Here is a 25484-nt window from a genome sequence, read left to right as displayed (position 1 = left end):
ATTTTAACTTGCAATATCCAAATAAAACATCTTTAGAAACCCTAAATATCATAGAATCACTGCAAAAATCGCCTTTTTGGCAGAAAGAAAGGTGGGGATGAGGTTGTTGACCGGACTGCAAACAATCAAAATCCAAGTATACGAAAAGCACAGGTGGAATTTTGCTGATTAACATGAACATATTAATTACTCAAAGTACAAATGTGATCACCATATAATGAAATATAATTACCACTCAGTCGTGACGCTTTCCTACCTTTATTAAAGTCACTGCGCGGAAGTATATTTTTCAAAGTGCGTGTCCGTGGCAATTATGATTGTTGACTGCTAATTATTGCTTCGTTACATGTTGGCAGCCAGTTTCATTTTTTATCAACGCTAGCAAAATATGATATCTTCATCTGCATGGTGCCTCTGCATGGAGTTCTTGAAAGTTACGATTTTTCTTACTTGTTTGAAGATAACCGTTTCACAACGTAAGTTAACTATAATTGTCCTTGAGCATCTTGAGTAGTTGTTCCAAGAGTATAGTCGTGTTACTGTTATAATGTTGCCGCTGAAGTAATGGTTCTAGTCGTTGTTAAACCAGATGCTGATGTTTACTGTATTGTCTTGAGAGCAGGGAGTTTAATTCATTACTCAGTCCCATGTATCAGGATTTGTGGTGGGTGTGGAATCAATTTGGATCATTCCCCCTAAAATGCTTGCATGCCAGAAAAGTAGACTTCACCTTCCTAAAAATGAAAGTATGGTTGCTGCGATAAATAGAAGCATGCGGTAAAACTGCTGTTATACGGATGTCAATATAAGGCTAAAAACACTTTTACCCAAATTCACTTCAGAATGCACAACAAAACACATTGTGTGTTTGAGTTAATAAAAAAAGAATATTGAAAAGTTCAGAATGCAGATAATATATATAGGCCTTCATACATTTTTTGTGGGATTTTACGACGGGTGTTCACAATTCAAAACTGTCCGATTGCAAACCCGCTAAAAACTGTTATTGGTAATTTTACAATAATTACTTATCCATGACGACAGTTTCCTTTCTGTTGCATTCAATGTTCTGCGCGACTGATGCATATCCTGATCCAAACTTGCCCAGCGTAAACCACAAAATCACTACCTCTTTAATGAATGACCATTATTCCAAAACGGTTTATCTTATGTCAAATTTGTATAAAGCACTGGAAGCAACAACATTCTTTTAGGTTTTGAATTTTTGGGTCAGAACACATGATAACCAGTAAAAATATTGTAATAATTCACATTAGTCGTCACTGTTTACTTAATCTCATATTGAAGCATGGCAAGATCAATATTTTCTGTGACTAATAAGGTCACAAGAAGTGGAAGACAAAGAGTTACATCTTAATAATGGTAACATCTGCCAATCAGGAAATTTTGAATGTAACATTACCACTGAAAGGACGACTTGCAATTGTTTGCAAAATATTGAAATCTTCATGTTTCAATTTCACATGAAGTGAATGATAAGCGTTGTTGATTATCACATGATCACATGATCCCCTTCAAATGCACGAAACAAAAAGAATAATCCATTGAGAGCGAAACATATTTCCTTTTGTTATATACTAAATACAAGGCAAAAGGATTTTGCTGAAACTTCCAAATCTTGGGTGAGTTTTATTTAAATGCACTATGCCACATTAATATTAGACCACTGTAAACAGTGAGATGTCATAAGTGCACAGAAATCATTTAACAGTGCTTTCATCAAAATTGGAGCATTTTATTTATTCTATGCCCTGTGGATCTTCAAAATTTAACCTTTAATCTTATGGCGTATAACTTCCGAGGTCTGAGGCAGGTCAAACTATACATTTTCTGAATCCTTATGATTAGAGACACATTTCACTATAATCGTTGACTTTGATCTTGAATTGTTCAGTGATTACAATTCTACACCCCCATAATCGCACTTTGTACAACCTATAGAATATTCTAATTCAGTGGGCGCGTCTTGTCAAGAATACACGCAATTTGATTGGTTTCACCTATACATTATGTCACGATAGTGGATAGTCATGATATAAGACAGTGAGCGTTCCGACGCGCAACGGCGGCACGCTTGCAGATCGTCAATGATAGCGCGAAAGTGCGTTCGCGTAATACACGTGCGCGAACTAAGAACGCAGTCGATGGCTTTAATGTTCGTGACGGTTTCGTTCATTTAAAACAACGGGGATGTCCTGACAAAAGCAGCTTAATTTTTTTCTTTAAAAAAGCAGTTTTACTTATAAAAATTGTACTAAACTGAATAAGAATACGCCGGCATCCACTACTCAAAATATTGGCCAGCCGATCCATTATGACACGATATTGGATAGGCAAAAGACAAAAATCCTATCTTTTATTCTCTAAATAATCAGCAAAACTATCTGACCTGCTAAAACAACAGTTTGCAGCCGGACTATTTTGTGGCAGGTGACAGTGCTAAATCAAGCCAATCAAGGTCAGTTAGTAGCCACTTGCTGTATGGCTGGGCATTATCAGCTATCAAAGAGAAACCAATCACAATAAAGGTTTGATAAAAACCAAAAGATATATAACGGAAAAACTACGCATGTTAGTACTAGATTATTTGGAATCTTGAGTATTGAGAATCCACTTTATACGTATTTTCTTATGTGTAGTGCATAATAGCCATACACTAAATATATTTTGGAAATTTATACTCTATTGCATTGTAGTGCATTCATTAACATTTTGATTAACGTTCGGCTCCACACCTGCTACATTTAGAGAAGCCATGATCTAAAGAAATAATTATATAGGTACTACAAAACCAACATACTACAAGTGATATAATGGAATATTACTTACAAATACAGAATTGGTTAGCAATTATTTAGAAAAAAAACGACATCCAATCAAAATGTATAAATGGCAATGATAATGATGATGATGATGATGATGATGATGATGATGATGATAATGACGATGATGATGACAGCAATGGCGACGATGGTGATGATGATGGTAATGATCAAAATTTTAGACACCATTCAAACCATTTGAGACATTAGCTGTTGTTTTGGTAGCATTCATTTATCTTGCAAACGCTGACTTTGTTTAAATATTTTTATACAGAATGCGGATCACCAATGGCCCTGGGGATGGAGGATTCTACTATTGAAGACAGTCAAATAACAGCATCTGAGTTTTATGAATATCTTTTTTTTGGAATTGTAACATCCGCTTACCCCCCTTACGATGGTAGACTCAACAAAGTTAATGGCTATTGGAGCACCGAAACTGACACGCCAACCGATCCGTGGATGCAAGTTGACCTTTCTACAATGTATACTATTACGGGGCTAGAGGTACAAGGTAACGTGCCTTCCATAACATTAGAAGGTGATGAAGAGTACGTCACAGAGCTGGACGTCCAATATGGCGACTCACCTGGTGCGTTGGAATACGTAAAGCAAGATGGAGTTAAAAAGGTTGGTCGTATTGCCTCTAACCAATTTATTCAACGAACAGATACATGCAGGTCCTCTGATTAGCTAAATTATATGATATGGAATAGATGTAGCCCGACAACACCAAACTTAGATGCAAAAAATGGACTAGTCTGAAAATATTGCTGTGTGTGAGGTACAGTGAATTTTCTCAGGCTACCGGTGTGTCATACCTACGCTTTGCGACGTATGTACCCCAACGTTAACCCTAACCAAACCAAACATAAAAAACCTCAATTCACAAAGCATATGCATAAACGTTTTCTCTTATTTCTTGTTTTACTTCCTTCCTTATTTCATATCCCCTCGGAAAAATACAACAACTGGGGGGTTACGGCTAATAACACCTTAATTTACCTCCTATATGGGTATATTAACCCTAACCGAACTAAACATAAAAAAACCACAACGAACAGTCTATTATGGCCACGGAAAGCTTACTCTGCCAAGCTAGACTCCCGTGGCAAGGTTGAGCCGTGCACGGGTGTGGCACTCAAGGGGTCGGGGGTTCAAAACCAGACCCGTGAAAAACGTTTTCTCTTTTTCTTCTCTCTTTCTTCCTTCCTTCTTTCATTCCCCCTCGAAACAAATTAACAACTGGGGCGTTAGGGCTAATATAATAATATGGTGGAAATGTGGCTCCCGAGACGTCGCATACTTATTTTATGGGCTTCTATCATTTCTTCAAAGGTAGGCAAGACCCTCCGCCCCTTTGGTACGTTTCCTAGCATAGTAAATGTCTGAACAATCTTTAATAAACACAATAAATGATAGTCTATTATATGTATAATGTAATAATTACAGTAACTCAATTTTCAAAAATGCCTCCTTTGGCCCCCATGGACCAGATCGTGTCACAATTGACAAATATTAATACCGGTAATTTAGTGTATTTTTAAAAGAGGAGCACTCGGTGCTGCAGAAGCAAATGGCAGTGCACAACCATGACATATCCCGATTTCGATCGCACCAAGCCCGCGTGTACAGTATTACTAAACATTGCCCCATTTCAAATGTTTAGTTTTAGTTTTGGTTTTGGTCACGTGGTTTCCTATTGTCCTGCCTAACCATTTGAATCATAAGATATCGAACTCATTCTTTCTACCTTTTGTTAAAAACTGAACATTTGTGTCAGTCAGTTTCGGTTTTGGTTTCAGTTTCTTATAAGTGGTGTGAAGAAAAAAAAATGGTTTGAAGTTACCTACTCTAAGTATACAAAAGAAATGTTTAAATTTCGCAGTGCAATATTCACGAAGAGAGAAATCGAGCATGGTAATCTACATTGAAAGACGTGGTTTACAAAATCGAATAATATTTCACCTGTGAAAAAATATAGACCATCGAAATATTGCATTCGACATTACAAAAGGGGCCACTATTATTGTATAGGTGCTATAAACAAAATCGATTCATGTCCTTAATCCCATGTACCAGAATCGGTGGAAGGCCATTATATGACCTCTAATAACCTAATGACTTTTACTGAAGCAATTTTTACTGCAAAAAGAAGAAGACAGAGGGAGAAGATATTGTGTGTGTGTGTGTGTGTGTGTGGGGGGGTGCAAGGGGTATGGGCCGGGAGAAAGAGAAATAGATGGGAGAGAGCATTGGAAGTGAAAGAGAAGGGGGAGGATAGCTCGAGATGAAGATATCGAATGTAGGGGAGGAGGAGGGGGGGAGAAGGAGTCACTTAGGGAAGAGGTGGTCATAGGAGGTATGGGTTGTGCTTCCCGGGGATAATAAACTAATTCATAATCAAATCATCTCCATGCATCGTTTATGTTTCAAACAAACAAAGCCCCCACCCCACCCCATCCTTCAATATACGCGCATGTATATGATTCCTAGGCCTAGAACTCATGAGTGAATATGCCATCTTCGACAGAGAGCATCAACTGTCGTCCGCGGGATAGATTTCCGATATCAATCATGATAATAATTATGTTAGCAAAATAGGCTATTGTATACTTCTGGTTGTATACCCTATACTGTGTCCTCCCAGCATAATAGTGTTATGATTGCAGACCAGATCTGCGCTACTTTTTAATCCCTAGATTTTTGGTTTCTGAACAAAAGAGAAACCAAAACTAAAGATTTGAAATGAGGGAGTGTAACAATTGAATAAACCGCGCTTTGTATGGGCTCTTTGGATAAGCGAGCTTGACCATGCCATCGATTTCAATCATTTTGATTTGCAACTTTTTAAAATACACCAACTTTCTAATATCAATCTTTGTCAATGTAAAGCTTTTGGTAGCAAATGCGGTCTCAAATGAGGGCTCACATTAGGGTACACTATCGTGTCAATCAAATTGTCATAACATGAGCAGGTTTAGATTTAAGACGGGTTACATAAATGAGGACTTTCTGTTTGTGTTGCATAGGCGTGTATGCCCAGGCCGAAACTACTCCTGATATATTTACCTTCTGAAGCTCTTACTAGAGTCCTGGAGTACAGGTCTCTAGTACGGTGGCGTAGCCAGGATTCCGGAATCATAGTGGTAACGCCAACAGGCAAAAACGGAAGGATCACATCAAAGTTTTAAAAGGAATGCACACAAAATTGTCTATTGTTAGCACAAATTTATTCACCAACGCCCTTTATGTACCGACAGCCTAAGGTCCCCCCCCCCCCCCCTCCACACACCCACCCACCCCCACTCCGGCTACGCCACTGCTAAAGTACTGTATACCTTTACGATCGGATGCGTACTATTCAAGTTCGTTAATACACTTAACCGGGACACTCGCAAGTACAATGATGCAGCATCAGGTCTGGGACATCCAGACATTGCCTGGGACATCAGCCGATACTTGACGAGATTCGTTTGCGATATTAAAATGTCTTGTTCATCAAGTCTGTGTTGTTTCTTTGTATAATGAAATGATCATAATGTACACAAAGTATTAATTCTTTATTTACTTTACTGGTCATTATTTTTTACTCGGTTTATTTCAGACATTCAATGCAAGTAGTGATACCTTAAGTGTGGTAGCCATTACGTTTCCGGCACCGATCACTGCACGTTACATTCGAGTTCTGCCTATAACATGGCAAAACTGGTGCTCAATGCGACTAGAAATTATCGGTTGCCCAATACCAGAAAGTAAGTATGGTAATAACTTTCCTGCATATCTGCGAAATGCACTGCAAAAGCTGGTGCCACAGCAAGCGAGACTGATGAAATCCTAGCTTGTGTATGATGGGTGAAGTAGCCTACTGAACTTGTCGCTGCACCGTCATCGTTCAATTCCGGATCACAAACATAATTATGCCAAACATAAAAAAATGCCCTCCTTGTTGTTCTTCGCAGATATATCAAACTTTTTGAAAAAATTGTCATACATTATTTAAATCAATATATTATTATAAAATAACGCTTTGATGTTTGCACAAGTTTATTCTACAAATCATATACTTTGAAAACTTGCTTGATTTTTTGTAGTTAATGAGTAATGTACGGTTTAAAAAAAGTGATGTTGTTTCAGCCATCTTTGCAACATAACTCAAGGACAACAGGACCTACTAAAGTATTATCTGTGATATTTGAATTCTTCTACACTCGCTATTATGAAATGATTACTGCAATTTTTTACCAAAGCTCACTACCATTTGCAAGATGATGTGAACTACTAAATCGCAGCAGTTTAAAATAGTGGCTAACCTTAAATCACAACTTTTGGTCACATGACCAAAATAAAAAATAAAAAATTTGAAACAAAAATCGTTTGATTTCACAAGCTTCTTTCTCTGTTCACTGATCAAGCTAATCACACATAACTTCATTTTGGAAGGTTTGGAAAATCATTGCCATATGATGTTTCATGGATAATAAAAATTTGAAATACTAGAGCATTTATAGAATTGGTCGATTTGCCACAATCACTACATTTAGAAAACTTGAAAACTTTTTTATAATAAAAACAAAAGAAAAAAAAAAAAAGAAAAAAAAAAGCGCAGTGATTTATAGAGCGCTACACACAGGTACAACGCCTAGACGTTGATCCACAAGCATCAGCACACTTTACAGTTACCTGTTGGGAAACTGTGTAAGTAATACTGCCTCTGCAAGAAAAAAAACCGCAGTGTGTGCTTTATAAATTAGCAGCTGCTACAGTTTGTTTTACAATGGAAGCAGAATGAGAAGATAATGGAAGCTTTAGAGAAGCTTTAGAAGCTTTATGGAAGCTTTAGAGAAGCTTTATTGAAGCTTTATGGAAGCGTTAGAGAAGCTTTATGGAAGCTTTAGAGAAGCTTTATGGAAGCTTTATGGAAGCTTTAGAGAAGTTTTAAGCAGCGCACTCACCGAATGAGGACGAAAAGGATAAAGTACCAACTGCTTTAGGATGAAGAGACAAGTCCCCATATTATTCATATGTGGGTCGGCATGTAACACGTATAACAAATTGAAATTACCGATCTGCCAATACTCTGAGCGTCAAGATCGGGTTAGCACTTTCACTTACCATTTCGATTTCCAAATCACTATCCTGTGAGGGGATAGATTGCACGGGCGTTTGATACGGTAATCACAATCTCTCTATTATTACAATACCGACGTCGAACTAAAACACGACATTGCCTCAGGTCATATTAAGTTCCATTTTGATTTCCATTTTATCAAGGCTAGTCATAAACCTGTCGGGTTTTTTTAACCCTTCAATTTTATAATGTCTTTCTTCAGCGACTACTGCAGTTGTTTTAAACACAACACCTAACCCAACTGTTAATACACCAGCCCCAACGACTGTCACGGCTCAAGGATCAACGACTACACCTACATTAGTTGCAACGACTACTCAATCTGTAGGGACAACAGCACAACCATTGTCCACTGTAGCTACAGTTTCTAGCATCAATCCGGGTATCGAGACTACGGAAATACTTGCGTCCGTTTCTGTTGCAGCCCAGACACCCACGCCAGGTACTGGTGCAACGGCAACCATACCCACATCACACACGACATACCCTTCTTCAACAGCCGCTTCAAGTACTAATTCCTGGTCTTCAAATATACAAGGTGAGTTCTCGTTTGCTTCATCTTCTTGCTTTTCTCCTTGCAATGTTAATCTTAGTCTGTATTTTCTCGTAGTACCTACTATTGTTGACCTTCTTATCCTTAATATGTTCTTCTTCTTCATCGGTTACTTTTACTTTTATAGCTTCCTCTCCAGTTTATCCAGTTTACTGCTCCATTTCTCTATTTTTTCCATTTCATCTTTGTTAAGTTACAATGGCCTTTCATAGAGCGTACAATAATTAAGGTACCAGTTATTATTAACCTCTATATATCCTAAACAAATACAGATATGTTGTAAGTAGAACCAGCAGTTAGTAGCGTCATTATTTAGCTCGGATTTAAGACCTGATTCGTTGAAAATTTTCAAGAAATAAAGACACGATGATCCAAAAACCCAAGGAAGCTGTAAATGCAAAAGTTGCAGTTTGTTCCATCGCATGCCCTATTGATACATAAAGCGTTTTCAAGCAACACAACTAACGCCGTTCTTTCCAATGATTAGCACATCAACACTAGCACCGGGCTTTACATTGATTAGAACATGAAACTGCAACTTTTGATTTTGTTACTTCCTTAGGCTTTAGATCACTTTTTCTTTAATCATGAACCAATTTGAACAAATGATGTCTTAAATCAGAGTTAAGTGCGACAGAGAGGGGTACTACATGTAGCACGGTTGTTTGATGTGATCATTTATTGGTTTTGCAAACAAAACATCATGTATAACCCAATTTTAGGCTTAATCAGCTAAAAGCGATATTATGCTAATGTATACAGATGCTTTTGAATAATTTTCAACTTTAATTTCACCTCTTTTACAAAATTATTCACGTTTACAGCATTTTGAAAGCTTTTTCGGATATAAAATGTATATATTTATGACAAAATTGGTGGCGCTATTTAGTTACTGGAAATTACTCTTTCAAGCTTTTAATACAAATAATCCCATTTATTTTTTGAAGAAATATGTTTATAAAATGTCTTTGTTGCTTATTTCACACGTTCTATCTATTTTAATGGCAGTAATGATCACCTACCCCTTGCAAATTAAGAAATATGATTTAGGATAAATAGAGCCACCTATAGTTTGCATTTACTTAATAATGAAGCCAATTCTATATACATCAAACAACCGTGGTAGCTGCCCAGTGGTTTTAATTTATCTTGGATATACAGAAGTTAACGAAACTGTTACCTTTATTCCGTTACGGTCTGTATTATATTTTATTTCTTTATTTGCTGATAAATTGAACTCCTCAAAGGGAACTAAGAGCTGTGAATTGAAAATAAAATCGGATTGTGATGGAGGACCTAGATATTATTTGTCCACTATTATCAAAGACAGAGATAAAAAGATTTTATCGCGTCTGACGTCATCTGTCAATCAAACTCGAGCACGGTTTGTTTACAAGTGTCGTGATGATGACTTGCTGAATGCGGCGGTATAACCGGACGCCTTATTGTTAATTTTGCACCTTCATACACACAAACCAACACACAAAAAGTTAAGTCTTTATAGTAGGAAACTTTCTTTCGCGAAGGCACCATGTCAAGAATGCCTAGAAAATTAGCTTGTTGCCTTGTAAAAGTACGTAATTTTTCGCCATTTGCAGCTATTCCGTTTCTCCGATCAGCACCAGATTAATCGGCCTTCCGCTATTAACCTGTGTGAACCAATCAAGGATCGTAATTGACAGTGACATCAGCCGCGATAAAATCTTTTTATCTCTGTCTTTGATAAAAAAAAATTACCGTTTTGGTTTTTAAATTTAAGGTGCCGGTGTTGGTTGTGGACAGTCGGATCCTAGTGGGTCCCTAGAAAATGTTTCCTTCGCACAGTACCTCGATAACCTCAAATGTCAACCAGGCCTTGCCGGTGAGGATGATGCAGCAAAACAAGGGACTATCATTGTAAGTCTCAGTAAAAAAGTTTGCAGTGACGTGCGGTGTTGCGTCTTTACAGACAAAAGCTGCCGTCACGCCATCGAAACGGGTGACATTCTGCCTATAGGGTTCCCTACGCTTAGCCCCCAAAATCAAAAACTGCATGTAGGCTATACGGTGTATAATTTTATTAAGCTACTCCGATGATCCCGGAGGTGTATTCACAGTGAGAGGCCGGAATGATTTCGCTTGTCCCCACCCATGAGTTACTGACAACCAGCGACACTACCCGTCGGCGTTGCAAATGTGCTACGAGTCTGAACCAGTCTTAATCGTCTGCGCTAGCACGCGTGGGCTTCCTACCTTTGCCCCGTGTCCAGACAAGGGGGTCGAGCTTTGCAATCAACCTCAATCTGCCTACCTGTCATTATTAAAGTAATAATGTGTTTGAGCGAAATCATGGCTGTTAACAATCAACGCAATCAACCTCAATCTGCCTACCTGTCATTATTAAAGTAATAATGTGTTTGAGCGAACCAGAATAAAAGAAAATGGAAAGTTATATTGAATTTTATTTAGAAATGGTATCGTGCGCAACCTTTAGTATTTATTGATCTTTACTTGTATATCAGGTGAAGTAATTAGATGCTATTTATATTAATTTATTATAGGGAATTCTTCACAAATTTGATGAGGCAATACCGTCCGAGGTACGTATTTCCTAAATAATCATAATTTCAACCATAGTCTCATTATTACTGGAGAATTAAGCCAAATATTTGAAGGTTATCTTCTGCGTGTTTGCGTTTATAGCTTTTATTCATTCAGTATTCTTCCAAACTATGGTTAAAACTGGTTGGAACTGCCTGATATTTGAAGAGTACATCTCTTAACGGCTAAAGTGGGATGAGATTATTCAAACGGCCATCAGAATGGAGCTGACACATCATCAAAGGTCAAATAGCTTAGTCAGTGTGATCCAGATCATGGGCGAGTTACCCAATACAATGCAAACTACGGTTACTTTTGCCTCCGGAAACATTTTGCCCAAGACTGATCATCCGCACTGATCATCCAGGACTGAAATGAGCAAGTTAATAATTACGGAAACTACAAACTAATTAATGCAATATTATATGGACGGTATCTCGACAGATGTCTTCAACTGATTCTATGACTGACCTGCATTCACAGACTGCTGGTCCTGATATATCTCGTCAACCAACCATTCAATCACATGTAGTACACACCTACTATCAGAAAGGGATATTCCGTCAACTGTGTATTGGCTGCAATGACGCAGGCGTTGAAATTGTTGAGATCCAATAGGACCGTCTAATAATATCACACCCATGAATTATGGTCATATGGCAAGAACTTGGTACTCGTTTGCAGTTCAAGCAAAGACCAGGGACTTGGAGGCGTCGGAATTGTCATGTCGAAACACATTTTACAAGATTAGTGTCTACTAGAAGTTTCAGAAGTTGTATTTCTACTGTACTCACAGTAGTATAATTATTGTCATTCTTAGAAGCCTTCCAGAGCTCTCACCTTCCACTCACAATCACATTTGTCGACTTTAAGGATTTTGATTCAAGCAACAAGAGTGTTCAACAAGAGTGTTGTTATGGTGGATTGTAACATATGAGAGCCACCTCAGGTATCCACTGGGGTAATGCAAGGGATGTTCTGGTCACATTCTTGTCCATTATATATACCCAAAAGATACCGGATAAAAAATGCAACCGAGAAGTCTTTTTTCCAACACCATTTAATGTAACATTGCTTTTATAAAATGACTGTGATTGTTGGGTAATACTCGGTACAATGTTAAATAAGATGAATGCATTCGCCACATAATAGCACATGATTATGCATCCAATTTTTTCCCCTTGTGTCAGTTTTTGGTTGTTCCATTTCCAGTCATTTTAATGAACTTTACTCTTCACCATGCCTATTTCATCCCTTCTTGCTCCTCCCCCGGTTCCCCGTGGCTACGCCACTGCTTTTGCTGCTTACGTCGTTGTTGCTGTTCTGATGCATTTACTTCGTAACTTATCTTTTCAGATTAATGGCAACACCATAGAATACATGCTGCAAAAAACTACAGACACCATGTGGGTTATTATTGCTGATCTATCGCTTACAGAGCCATTCATATCCGCATATTTATCAATGAGTAAGAAATATGGCCATGCGTCATGAACTCGCCAACTTTGCGTCACACCTTCATTTTTTGTCATGACGCACCAATTTGGTCTAAATCGTCATATCTGGAAATCTATACACCCTATGATAGTAAAAGTATATAGTTTTGGAAAGCTATTGGCTAAAGGAAGCTAAAAACAGAACGAGTGTAGGGTACTAACTTGACTGTCATTTTCTTCCAAAAGATACACTAACAAAACAAAATGATCACAGTGAAAAGTGTGAGGCCACCACCCTTTTTGGGTGTTGAGTTCAAAGCGTATGGCCATATAACAAAAATGTATTCAATAACTGTCTTTATAAAACAAAACGTAACGTAGGCAGTGAGGAAATAAGTGACGCTTTAGGGTGTATCAAAATTATTGGTACCCATCAGTTTTACCACATCACAATGCAACCCAGGAGCTACCTTATTTATAGATTAATATTATGAAAGGTCATACAACTATATATCCTGGGCATTTCAAGAGGATCCAAAGTTGTATATTGAAAAAGCAAGCTTGCCAATAAACAACGAAACTGTTGGGTACCAAACATTTTGATACGCCCTTTATGGACATCATGTGGCTTACAACAAGGTGTTTGGTACTTTTGAATATAAATCAGCAATAAAACTGTTTCAGGTATAAAAGCAGAACGAGGAACTCTTGGAGAAATGAAAGAAGGAGGATGGAAATTCCAACCATCCGAACTTGACAGTCTTGTTATGGCTTCTGAAGCCTTTGACGATTTTGAAGGTAATGGGTAGTTCAAACCTCAAATTTAAAAGTGATCAATAGCATAAGTGTGCGATATCCCAGCAAATACGGAACTTGTTGTTGAAATCGTATTTAACAGTATATATCAAAATAGGTTAAACCGTTTTGATATCATTTAAACGTTGTGTTATATAATGATCATTGTCACGTTTTAAAGCATTTTGTTTTAAAATAACAGTGCTTTTAATTTTGCTTTAAAATAACAGTGTTTATAACAAAATGTTACGGTTGTTTACATAATATCAGTTGCAAACTTTATATGACAAAAGTTAGTTCTTTAAACTTCATGCAATGCGTTTAAAACATGATTTTAAAACGTGTTATAGGGTTTATAGCCCAAACCTAAATGTTTATGGTAGCCCTTGTACGCCCATTTGAATATGACAAGAAAACGATTTATGTTTGCTGGAAAACCATCTAGTGTTTTCTGTGCAGTTTTTTGAACACAGCCGGCGCCGATTTCATATATGAGAGGTGAATGCACTTAATTTACCAGAAGTAACTCTTTCTAATTATAAACACCGTGAGATCAACATATAGCTAGTTGACAAATCATTTTATCAAATACGTAGCCTATTAATAATCTGCACTTTGACTCTTTTCTAAGTTGACTCTACATTGTTCGTAAAACGTTTATTCCATCAATTTTAATCAGACAACGCCAACTCGATTGTTTTATTATTTGGTTTGTATTACAACGACACTGTTGCTACGAAGTCAAATGAATCAGTCTCTTTTGGAAACCACAAAAGTTATGTTGCATCAAGTGTTATATCGGTCACATTCAACGTGAATGGCTTTAAGGCGTCTGCTCCTGTGTCGTATCAACTGCATGTTGTTGAGGTAACACCTTCTTAATGACAATGACAGTAATAATGATGGTAATATTGATGGTGACGAAGACGACGACGACGATGATGATGCTTTTGATGATGCTTTTGATGATGATGATGATGATGATGATGATGATGATGATGATGATGATGATGATGATGATGATGAAGATGATGACGATGATGATGATGATGATGATGATGATGATGATGATGATGATGATGATATTGATGATAAATAATAATAACAATAAGAATAATAGTGCACCTAACATTGATATTGCGAATATATTGGTGACATCCCTTATGCACATGGAAACGTGAAATGCTGATTATCCAATATGCTCCAAAATACATTTTCTTTCGTGGTCATATGATGTAATTTGTATGCATTGACTTTATTTTTTTTTTCTAATAAAAATTCTAATATTTCCCTTTTAGCCCATGGTGACTCTGAAGGAAAGCGATGCATTTGTACCGCAATGTATGTACTGGGACCATTCTAACAGAAGGTGAATTATCAATGAAATACTGGAATAACTTACGAATTTTGCACATGTTCTTCCAATCTTATACTTCATCTGGCAACTGCAAAATGCTCCTGTATTATCGTAATCGGAGACTGGTCACATGTCATTCTAACATGTTTAGTTGGCTGTCTATTTGTGGGCTAATAACTTATAGTATAGTTTTTGTAATGTGTTTATTTACTTTTTGATCAATCAAACGTTTGATCAGTGACAAAAAGAGTATGAAATAATGTTTATTTTATTTATTTCCTGCTATTTATGATACAGCTCTTGGTCTGACTATGGATGCCAGAGAGTAGTTAATGACGAGAAATCACATGCTACCTGCAACTGTAACCATACAACAAATTATGCAGTACTCATGCAGATCAAACCAGGACCAGTAAGCTAAATGAGCTATTCCATTTAAAATCCACACTACCCCTTTGGAATATTTTGGAAATACCTTCCACAGGTGGAGTATTAATTTTAATTAGCATGAACACTTTAGCAGCTCCATTTGAAACTCACCCGCCCTTAGTGGAAGATTTAGGTTGAATCTTTCTCAGAGGGTGTATGAAATATGTTCATTCCATTTGAAATTCAACATATTTCCAAAATCGTCCTCGGGGGTAGTGATTACTAATTTAAATGGAATAGCCCAATGCGTATATCAGTAAATGGTTTAAAAAGTAAAAAGAATAAAACGAGGTGTTAATATTTTTTTCAACAACTCTTCCTATACCTTTGTACAGGAGCCAAGCGTTGTTAATCCGTGATGAATCCACAGTTCAGTAGCGTACACGCGAACGCAAGGTTACGCGTACGCGTTACGCATGAGCGCGTAAAATTCGTCATGCCTGGAACGTGTGCGTAAACATGAACTCTCTTATGTTGGCGGTAGCAGATCAATATAGTTAGTTTTATTGCTGATATCAACAGAGAAATACCGCGATCTTCTTGTAAGGTTGAGTGGCAATGGCAAATGGACATTCCGAATGAATGAATCATGCGAATTAGACATATTTAGCTTGTTTCGTTGTTGAAAGGGATTCAATCATGTTTCACCGTTGTTCATCACCTATTAACAACTCGCGTCCGGCGCGTCTGCGTGGTTTACTTCGCTCGGGCAGCCCTCGCGAAGTAAACCACTCAGACGACGCGGACGCATCGTTGTTAATCGGTGATGGACAACCGTGAAACATGATTGAATCCCTAAAAACGAATAAGTTGTAATAGCAAAACTTTTGAAATAATTTGTTGTCGAACAACCTCTAAACTTACCATGGAATCCTCTTTTGCAGCCAAGCACAACGGGCAAAGTACACGCCAAAACACTTGAGATACTGACCATAATTGGATGTTCATTCTCCATATTTGCACTAATATCCGGACTTCTTATTTTTGCAATTTTCAGGTACGAAACTATAAACAAGTTTTTTTGACTGGACTAATATACTTGTAAAGTCAATCTGACTATCTTTGGCATAATGAAGCAAAAAAGAGGTTTAAATGTCAAATACATGTGGGTAAGAAGATGGGTCTGGGATCATTCATACCCGCTACACACACACCCCCACACACCCGACTATAATATTTAGTGATATTCCAGAATGCTATAAACCGAGGTGGCGAGCGCGAGAAGCGACCTCTATAGTCAAAATAATAGCAAGTGATATATGGGCGTGGACAGTATAAAAGTGTGTTGATATTCATCGTATAGATTTGACCTCTTTAATACATTGGTGTATTATTTTTTTACAGACATGCAGTGTTATCAAATGAACGCAACGTTGTACACTGCCACCTAATGATCGCTATGTTGTTTGCCATATCGATGTTTCTTCTGAGTAATAATGTACAGAAAAATGCGGTGAGGAGATCGACATAACTTATGAACCTAAATTTTTAAGATAAGAGACCCCACTCCTGCTGATTGAATTATTTACATTCTCGTGGTAACATGATTTAAATTTAAAAAATGGAATCGGCATACCTTTATTGTGATTCCATTAAGCATTAAAAGCTGCCTACGAGGAAAATACCGTTTTTGTTACCCAATGCGTATGAGATTGATTTTATAGGTCAATGTATTGCAACGGGATGTTATCTAGACTGTAACCAATTATACATATGTATCGCATTACACAGACAGTTTACAGATGCCCTTATGTCATTACTATTTCTTATGTTATTTCAAGTGAGGAGGTGGATGTCGGGGAGGGATATTTGACAACAATTATTATGGGCAAAACATGCCTATTAATCTAAAATATTTCGGCGGCCAAGCATCCCGAAGGGAGGGATATGATGGGGAAATGGATTTTTTTATATAGCCTTTGCAAGTACTCCTGAGATGTCGTCATTTGACTTCACGCTGATGCGCACATTGTTTAGTGAACATCGCTATTGCGCATTTCAAAGCCGTGAAGTGCGCAGTAACAATGTGCGCCATCTCAGGTGTACTCGCAAAGGCTTACCGAAAATATCAATGATATCACATACCTTGGAAACGCCACTATCCTGACTTAATAGTCGTTGATTTGTTACTTCATTCTTTGATCTAGGCCTCTTTTTTTATTTTTTTTTTTTTTTACAAATTTGACCTTCATCTGGAATCTGGCAACTCAAATTCGGGATCATTGACATTTTGGACGCTAGACCCCAAAAATTGATCGCACACTGTCGGTTGAGTAATGGTTGTTACCAAGAGTTTAGGGGTCGAGTGTTCAAAAAGAACATGGGTTGCCAGACTCCAGATGAAGGTCAAAGCTGTGGCAAAAAATTGAGGTTCGTCTTAATTTTGTGTTGAGATCATAGGTTTATAGACAATTATGAAGTCTACCAACACAGATGAACTTTCATGCAAGCAAACTAGTCCTTTCAATTGTATTGCAGGTTTTTTGTAAGACCATAGCCATTTTGCTTCATTACGCTTACTTGGCAACATTTTGTTGGATGTTGGTTGAAGGAATCCACCTGTATCGCCTAATTGTCATCGTGTATGGTAACGAGCGAAATTTGAAATGGCTCTACATAATCGTTGGATGGGGTAATTGTTAGAGATTTATTGGTTAATGATTAAATGTATACCTGAATCCTGAATCTGAGAGAGGGAATCAAAACCTAAATTAATTGTTTATGTAGAAATTTATTTGATTATTTTTCGTAATCAGTTCTTTCATCAAGTCTCTGGTTTATTCCACCTCTTTGTCAACACCCGTATCCCTTTGGGTTTTTTATATACGAAACTGAAACGCCTAGCCCTTTTGGTATTATTAATGATGATGATGATGATGATGATGATGGCGATGGTGACGATGACGACGATTGTGATGGTGACAACGACAATTATGACAATAATGAAAAATAAAGACGAAGAGGAAGTGAAAAGAACATAAAGTTAAAGAACAACAAGAGCAAGAACATGACGAACAGGAAGTTAAAAAAAAGAAGTAGTATATTAATGCATTTCCTTATTTCATTTCGATTTCGGTTCCTTGTTGCCTGTGAAAGTGAGAGCCACGCAAGAAAATTGAGCTCTTGGGGGTATTTTAAGCTCTAACGATGTGTCTGGAAAAACAAATTTGTGACGGTGCCAATGGTGTTTTTGTAAGGTAATATAAGACTAAGTATTGAAATAAAATCGATACTTAATAACGAGTCGTTATTAACGACACTGGTAAAAACATCAATATGCTTCATATTGTTTCAACCCAATAACAGTTGTACCGCTGCCAATAGTCTGTATTTCTGCTGGTATTCGACACACTCATTATGGACAAAATGGAAGGTAAGAATATGTTAAAAGAGTTCAAGAAAGAAACATATTACTCTTGAACCTAAACATGAAATATCAAATATTCCATCAGTGTTCGCCTCGTTACAACTTTGTTTGATTAACAAATTTTGTTGGTATTAGTCAAAACAGTAAGAACTATCAACATTTGTCTATCAAGTTTGTTAAACTTTTAAAAGTATTTCGCTCATATTCTGTGTCTTTATATATCTGCTAAGCTGTTGGCTGTCTACCGACGATGGATTCAGCTGGGCGTTTGTTGGACCCGTGATATTGATTATAACGGTATGTAGAGAATACTGGAAAGTAGTGGTTTCCATTCTACTAACAAAAACAGGGTACTATTCGCCGTAGAAGTGGTGATGTAACAAGATTAACTACCATAGCAGTATGTTAAAACAAATGAATATATCGCACTGCACTAGTACTTTCACGGGGTACCTCTGCATTGAAACATATAAACATTATATGTCAAAGAACAGGGATAAAGAACTGGATCGTAATTCTATGTCATATCATGCTGTTCACTCGCACCTGTAAGATTGCGTTGTAAACTTTCAGCATTCTTTTTTGTCTAACACGGGTGATGGAATCAGTTTAAAATCACCGCCAAGCCTACATTATTTCACATTTCATGTGGGATGGATCCCGTCTCTCATTGAGGCGTAGGAATACATGATTCTGGAATCGGCTATACCATGATAAAAGCCTTGTAATGACAGACAGCTCGTTTTATCTCAAAACCTTTATTAGCTTCCCTAAACTTACATTGTTTGCAGGGTCTGTTTGCTTATGTGTTCGTTCGTTCTGTGTTTTGCTTTGGTTGTATCTTTCTGTAACGAAAGCTGTATGTAATACAAATCGGTACTTACAAATGTAGTGAAATCTTAGTAACGTCGTATATCATATAGGTCCCTTTGTGCAAATAATACCTAAATTGAAACATAATAGATAACAAAAGTTCATGAGCCAAACGGAATGAAGCCGCTATTTAGTTACAAACATGATAATATGTGCACGAACAACCCGGAAATGATGTTTTGTATGACCTTTTATTTATGATGCTATCCAAATGGCGATGTCTTTTGCTGGATTTTCAAACGATGTTTCATGTCGATCAATAATTTCAATTTCAGCAATTGCAATGCGATCGAGCAGTTTCATCAGGTGTCAAATAACATGGCTCAGCATTTAACGTTGTCGCTTTGGGCCTCAGTGGTGAAATAAAGCTTCGTACCCTATCCTATTCTATCCAAATAAGAGAAATAGAAACCCCCTTTATTTTCTTTATTGACTGATTGTTCGCTTTGCTTGAATGATTTATGTTAGTGGTTATTGTTTCCTTGTTTCATTCATTGTTGTTGGCTATAGTATTATTAGATTGTTGTTGACTATTTTTTTGTTTATTGCTTATTGAAAGAACTATGTTTCATTTTCAGTTGAACATTATAGTACTTGCTATTGTGATGAAGACGATAATAACTTTGTCTAACTTGGACTCAGAAAATGCCAATATAGCAAAAATTAGGTATGTGTGTAATGATTTCTTAATATACAGGGAAACATAAGTAATTGAAACAAAATGCAATTGTTGATTGATTGATTGATTAATACATTCATTTATTCATTGCGTGCTCGCTTGATTGACTGATTGATTGATTGATTGATTGATTGATTGAATATATGTTATTTCTATGTCATATAGATCTGGGCTGAAAACCGCTTTCATGCTGTTTCCGATGTTGGGAATAACTTGGATATTTGGTCTGTTGGCAAACTATTCGATCATCTTTGCGTATTTGTTTACAATATTGAACAGTGTTGAGGTATGTCTAATGCTAAAAGAACTTACGTTTACCAGCATGTACTCACTCCCCAAACAAACTCACAAAGGTCCAGTCTGTGAAAAGGGTTCAAAAGTGGGAGAATTATTGACAAAATGGAGGTTTAGGTCCACCTTTACGACCAACCTTAGCAAGCAAACCTCATCATAAACTCTATGCATTAATATTCACATCATAAGATAATGTCTGATCAAAAAACAAACATCTGCATATATCCATATGACGTGGTTAGCCAACACCTTAAGTATCAATCGCATAGCCTTTGTAATATCTTTGGTTAAGAAAAATATTGGGCGCTAAATTGGCTGGTACTTTGATTTAAAAACTGTACTCTTATAAATATCGAAATTTCTGCACACGACCATTAAGATGTGTACAAGACATAAATAAATACAATACGAATACAAGAGCCCATAGTTATAAAAACAATACATAATATACATTCCACCTTTTCTTTGCCATTGGTTAGACACAGATATGTATTATACAGAAATATCTGTTAAAGAAAATTGTGCATGGGCGTAAGTTGGCTGTCACAACAAATGTCGAAGTAGCGTCAAACCTGCTATAATAATGCAGCAATTATTCCCCAAATGGCTTTCAAGCTAATCCGTTCTTTTTCCGTTCCACACGTACGTGTTAAAAACATGTTGCGACATAAGAAGATGAAGCAACTTAGATTTGATAAAAGCAACTACTAAGATGATTTATTTATTCATATATTTTGTCAATTTCCTCAGGGAGTTTGGTTTGTTTTCGTCTGCTGTATTCTTAACACGGAGGTAAAAGAAACATTAAAAACCAAATCAGATTAATGAAAATTTTACGTTGAACAAATAGTTAAGCTTCAATAAAATACACGTTGAAAGGATTTTGCTAATATATTACACTAGAAGAAATAGCTGCACAACTCATCTTTACAAAAACAATCCCCTTACAAATTAAAATTGTAAAACTAAAATTGTAATACGATGATATGAATCATTTATTTCCCAATTATAAACTTATAAAAGGTGCGTGAAGCAGTTTTGTTGACGTGGGAGCGTAAGAGAAATGCTAATAGAGTAGGAAACGATGCATCAACCGAAGATACTGGATATGAAATGAGACAATCTACTAGAACTCAGGTCCAAGTGCATGTCCATGTCCATACCCAAGTAGAAGTTCAGGTAATATTAAATTATTCCCTGTGTGTGTGTCTGTGTCTGCCTGTCTGTCTGTCTCTCTCTATTTGCCACTCTCGCCATTCTCTCTTTACCTCTGTCAATAATAATTATGTGATTTGCTCACAAGGACGCCTACAATTTTCTTTCAAATTTCTACTGTTTGCAACATTGTAACCAATGATGTACTTAAATACCCTGTGAAAAACTATAGCCTGATCCGTAGTGTTATTGGCCAATTCCCCCCATAGTTCCACGGCTAAGTGATTGTGTTTCATTTTACCTCATTATTACGACTTAAAATGATCGAAAACCTCCTTAAATGTTGTTACTAATAGTATGTAATAACTCTTGATAAAAATAACAAAATTACGATTAACGATATCATACATTATGATTTTCACCTGTGTTTTCTCTCGCCTCTCCCGCCTCTCTCTCTCTCTCTTCCCACATATCTTCCACCCTTCCCCTCTCTCTTCCTCGCACACCCCTTCCTCCCCTCTCTCTCTCTCCCATCACTCTCCACTCTCTTGTGTTTTCTGCATTTACGTCTTCACTGATTATCTGCCTTGCCTTGGAATACAAATAATAATAATAATATCAATCAGTTCCCGTAATATCATTGTCATGCTTAACAGAAACGCCATTCTACTATTTTGTTATCTATTTTCAGCCTGCTCATGAGTCGGAAAATGTCAAAACATTGGAGAAGTGACAACAAGGTTGAAGACATATTGAATGGAAGTCATGATTTGATCGCGAAAATTGAAATGAATATTTTGAAGCAATGCTTAAAGGAACAAAATCATTATGTCAACTGAGACTCATTTATTGTTTTAGTTTAAAAACGCTATTTAAACCTAGTAATGCAAGGTGGGTTGTAGTACTAGGTTTTCATCCATCGCAAAAAAAAAATCGCGGGTGTTAACGCCCAGACCACTTGAGCTAATCGCAATAACATTGTTTGTGCTCATTTAAGTAATTATTGTTTTATCCCAGCACCTTACTTGAGGGTAGGCTCGACCATCAAAAGTAATCATCATAAGCATGACAAGGGGATTGGTGAGGCCCATGATTGGTTTGTACAGTAAAATCCATCATTTTCAGTTTGCTCTTGTAAAATGATTCCAAGGGATATCGATTTTTTCATGATCTTGATTTTCGATCATGTTGTAATAAGGTATATCAAATTGTTCCTCTCATCACAGGGAATAACAAAAGTCAATTGTCATATTTTATTACGGTATTTAGTTAAGGAGCTAGAAGGACAAATGTCAACACTTTCATACACAGAGGTCAAAATTAATATATTGTCCTAAATTGGCTCAAATTAATCCACTTAACATAAGAAATCGCAAACATTTAATTAATTCGCTATTTTAATGTACTTTCGTATTTACAAAGTGACAATATAAATACATGTACGATGTAAAAGCATAACATACGAGCTCAATTTCACCTCGCCAAAATTAATTTTGGTGGCGTGGAGAAATTCTCAACCAACACTCAATAGTCATATTCTGTGAAAAAAATGAAGTGACTCGCTATTACCGTTTAATTTTTATGAGTCGTTTTCCTGCGATACCCAATTTCATTATTTGTCCACGAGGTACCATGTATTTTGAATGAGAGCACACAATGCACGATAAAGGTACCAGCTATGAAATTGACATTAACTTAAATAAGGTTGACATTTGCGTTATTTTAATCTCTTTTTTTCTATTCAACATGTTCAAACAAACTTTCTAACATTACTTTAAGTCCTTCATACCTCACTTGACTCCTTCTCTAGTTTTTTTTTACCCAAATTTGCGCGCATTTCATTTCGATATTTGAAAAACCCGCCTAAAAATGTATATGTTTTTGATAGAGAATAAACATCTTTTAAGTAAAGGGGAAATGAAAATAACAACAAATAATGTTTCTTTTCCTTAAACAAGACCAAGGGCAATAACACTTTGGGTGCTCCATTTTATTTCAATGCAAATGAGGTTAAAAATATGGCAGTTGTTCCAAATCTACCTTACACAGAGTGGGCTGACACTCAAATTTTAGATGTTTCTTGGACAAACATTAAAATTGGGTATCGCTACAAAATGTGTCATAAAAACAAAACGGTAAATGCTAATTTCTTGATTATTTCACACAAAAATCACTAATGGATATGTTATTCATAAAATGTTTTATAACCTAAAAGGTTCAACTCGGTTCTTAAATAAAATGGATTCTTTTCTCTATTACACTTTTTTGACTCACCCTGTATTTCATCCTAACATGGTTAAACCTTTTGTGTTAAACACGGGCAACCAGACAGACATGCATATCTTTCTTTCTGTTTCCTTCTTTTTGAATCCGCTTGTACTTCAACGTTTGCTAATTGAAGGTTGTATCATTTTGGCCTTAATATAGGTGTCACTGACTTTGACTTTCAACGGAGCCATTAGCCATTAGCTACAAGTGAATTACGGTCGTGTTTGCCATTATAGGCTGATTGAATTACATTCGTATAATAAGATTGTGGTTATGCATGACAAATTTGAAGAATCAATATTGTTGAATCTTGAAATTCGAACACGTTATATCCATATCATTTAAAGGATAATTATTAGAGATTTTGATACGGGTAGATAATCTTTCCATTAAAGCTGCACGCGGTCTTATGCCGTATAATTTAAGCAGCCTTTTTAAAGACCTGGACGAACTAATCGGTCATGTCTGAGGGAATCTTACTCTCACAACAGGCTTATATTACATCTTAACATGATTAAACAATTTGTGTTAAACACAGGGATCCAGACAGACATGCATATCTCTTTCTTTCTGAAGAAAATGTGTCAGCCAAGAGGTGTTTATCCTTCACTTTAAAGCACGGTACGATTTGCGTCCAATTTTAATGTTGTTATTCTTTACCTAAAATGCTGAAATAATACTGTCAGGAAGGGTTTCCTTTCGTCAAGAAAATGTGTCAGCAAAGAGGTGTTTATCCTTCACTTTAAAGCCACGGTGTACGATTTGCGTCCAATTTGAAATGTTGTTTTTCTTGGAAAGGTTCAGGAAATTTAGGAATAGGAATCGTAGAAATAATTTGTGGTTTTAATGTTTTTTACGTTTTCACTGATACAGATTCTCGGTACAGGCTTCAAAAAGAGCAGATTCTGAATGTCTAAATTAAAAAAATTAAGAATGGTTATATTTGCTTACATCACATCTGATTTATATTCATTTGAATAAAACCAACCATTTCTATAGCAGATTTCTTCGAGATTTCGTACAAAAGCGTCACAAAGCTAAGTTTCCTTCTTTTTGAATCAGCTTGTACTTCAACACGTGTTTGCTAATTGAAGGTTGTAACATTTTGGCCTTAATATATAACAAGTGTGAATGACTTTGACTTTCAACGGAGCCATTAGCCATTAGCTACAATTGAATTACCGTGTCGTGTTTGCCATTATCATGATTATAGGCTGATTGAATTATATAATGAGATTGTGGTTATGCATGACAAATTTGAAGAACCAATATTGCTGAATCTTAAAATTCGAACACGTTATATCCATAGTCATTTAAAGGATATTCATAAACCTCATTAATAAACGCGATGTGTGCGATCCAATTACATTTAGTTATTTGTGAAAACGCGAACGCAAATCGAGGTCATTAATATCTCACAATTGACCGCAAAATGCGTAATTGTTCCAATGTCGCACACAATTGACCGGCGTTCGCGTGTTGTTGTGCGTCGAACAAACTGCGCGCGCGCTGTCTGCCGTATTTGGATTGGGCGCTACCATATTTGCACAGATTGTGATACGCACTTTTGTTATTGGTCGTTATTTTTTATCCTGATCGATTTTTGGAAAGGGAAGATGTAAAAATCATCTATTTTTATAAACTTTTGAGCAAAATTTTGTGTTATTTTGTAAGATGAAGAGATTAAAGTGACGGTTATGAATGAGGTTAATAACTTTGCATCG

The 25484-nt window shown here is 36.6% G+C and overlaps 2 protein-coding genes across 2 annotated transcripts; both read left to right on the top strand.

Moving 5' to 3' along the window:
* The first annotated feature begins 360 nt into the window (after positions 1-360).
* LOC140140282 (uncharacterized) lies at positions 361-13398 on the top strand. Its single transcript, XM_072162069.1, has 8 exons — positions 361-476; positions 3118-3473; positions 6451-6598; positions 8177-8512; positions 10287-10423; positions 11068-11106; positions 12464-12575; positions 13228-13398. The coding sequence occupies exons 1-8, from the start codon at positions 389-391 to the stop codon at positions 13350-13352; spliced, it is 1341 nt and encodes a 446-aa protein (XP_072018170.1). The 5' UTR covers positions 361-388; the 3' UTR covers positions 13353-13398.
* Positions 13399-14022: 624 nt separating this feature from the next.
* On the top strand, positions 14023-23649 carry LOC140140281 (adhesion G-protein coupled receptor D1-like). The gene is made up of 13 exons (XM_072162068.1): positions 14023-14205; positions 14637-14707; positions 14993-15107; positions 16009-16121; positions 16469-16577; positions 17603-17756; positions 18431-18497; positions 18722-18788; positions 19943-20031; positions 20209-20329; positions 21088-21129; positions 21361-21516; positions 22184-23649. Exons 2-13 carry the CDS (start codon positions 14640-14642, stop codon positions 22223-22225), a joined length of 1143 nt encoding a protein of 380 aa, XP_072018169.1. The 5' UTR covers positions 14023-14205; positions 14637-14639; the 3' UTR covers positions 22226-23649.
* Positions 23650-25484: the final 1835 nt, after the last annotated feature.

Source organism: Amphiura filiformis, chromosome 19 (genome assembly GCF_039555335.1).
Source record: "Amphiura filiformis chromosome 19, Afil_fr2py, whole genome shotgun sequence".
In the NCBI taxonomy this organism is placed as follows: domain Eukaryota; kingdom Metazoa; phylum Echinodermata; class Ophiuroidea; order Amphilepidida; family Amphiuridae; genus Amphiura; species Amphiura filiformis.
Note: the sequence above shows the minus strand (reverse complement) of the source record. Positions and strands in the feature narration are given on the sequence as shown.

Coding starts and splice junctions, on each gene's coding strand:
- LOC140140282 (XM_072162069.1), top strand. CDS start 389: ATGATATCTTCATCTGCATGGTGCCTCTGCATGGAGTTCTTGAAAGTT. Junction 477..3,117: donor GAAGATAACCGTTTCACAAC/GTAAGTTAACTA, acceptor ATTTTTATACAG/AATGCGGATCACCAATGGCC. Junction 10,424..11,067: donor CAAAACAAGGGACTATCATT/GTAAGTCTCAGT, acceptor AATTTATTATAG/GGAATTCTTCACAAATTTGA.
- LOC140140281 (XM_072162068.1), top strand. CDS start 14,640: ATGGTGACTCTGAAGGAAAGCGATGCATTTGTACCGCAATGTATGTAC. Junction 15,108..16,008: donor TGCAGATCAAACCAGGACCA/GTAAGCTAAATG, acceptor CCTCTTTTGCAG/CCAAGCACAACGGGCAAAGT. Junction 18,789..19,942: donor CCGTGATATTGATTATAACG/GTATGTAGAGAA, acceptor TTTCATTTTCAG/TTGAACATTATAGTACTTGC.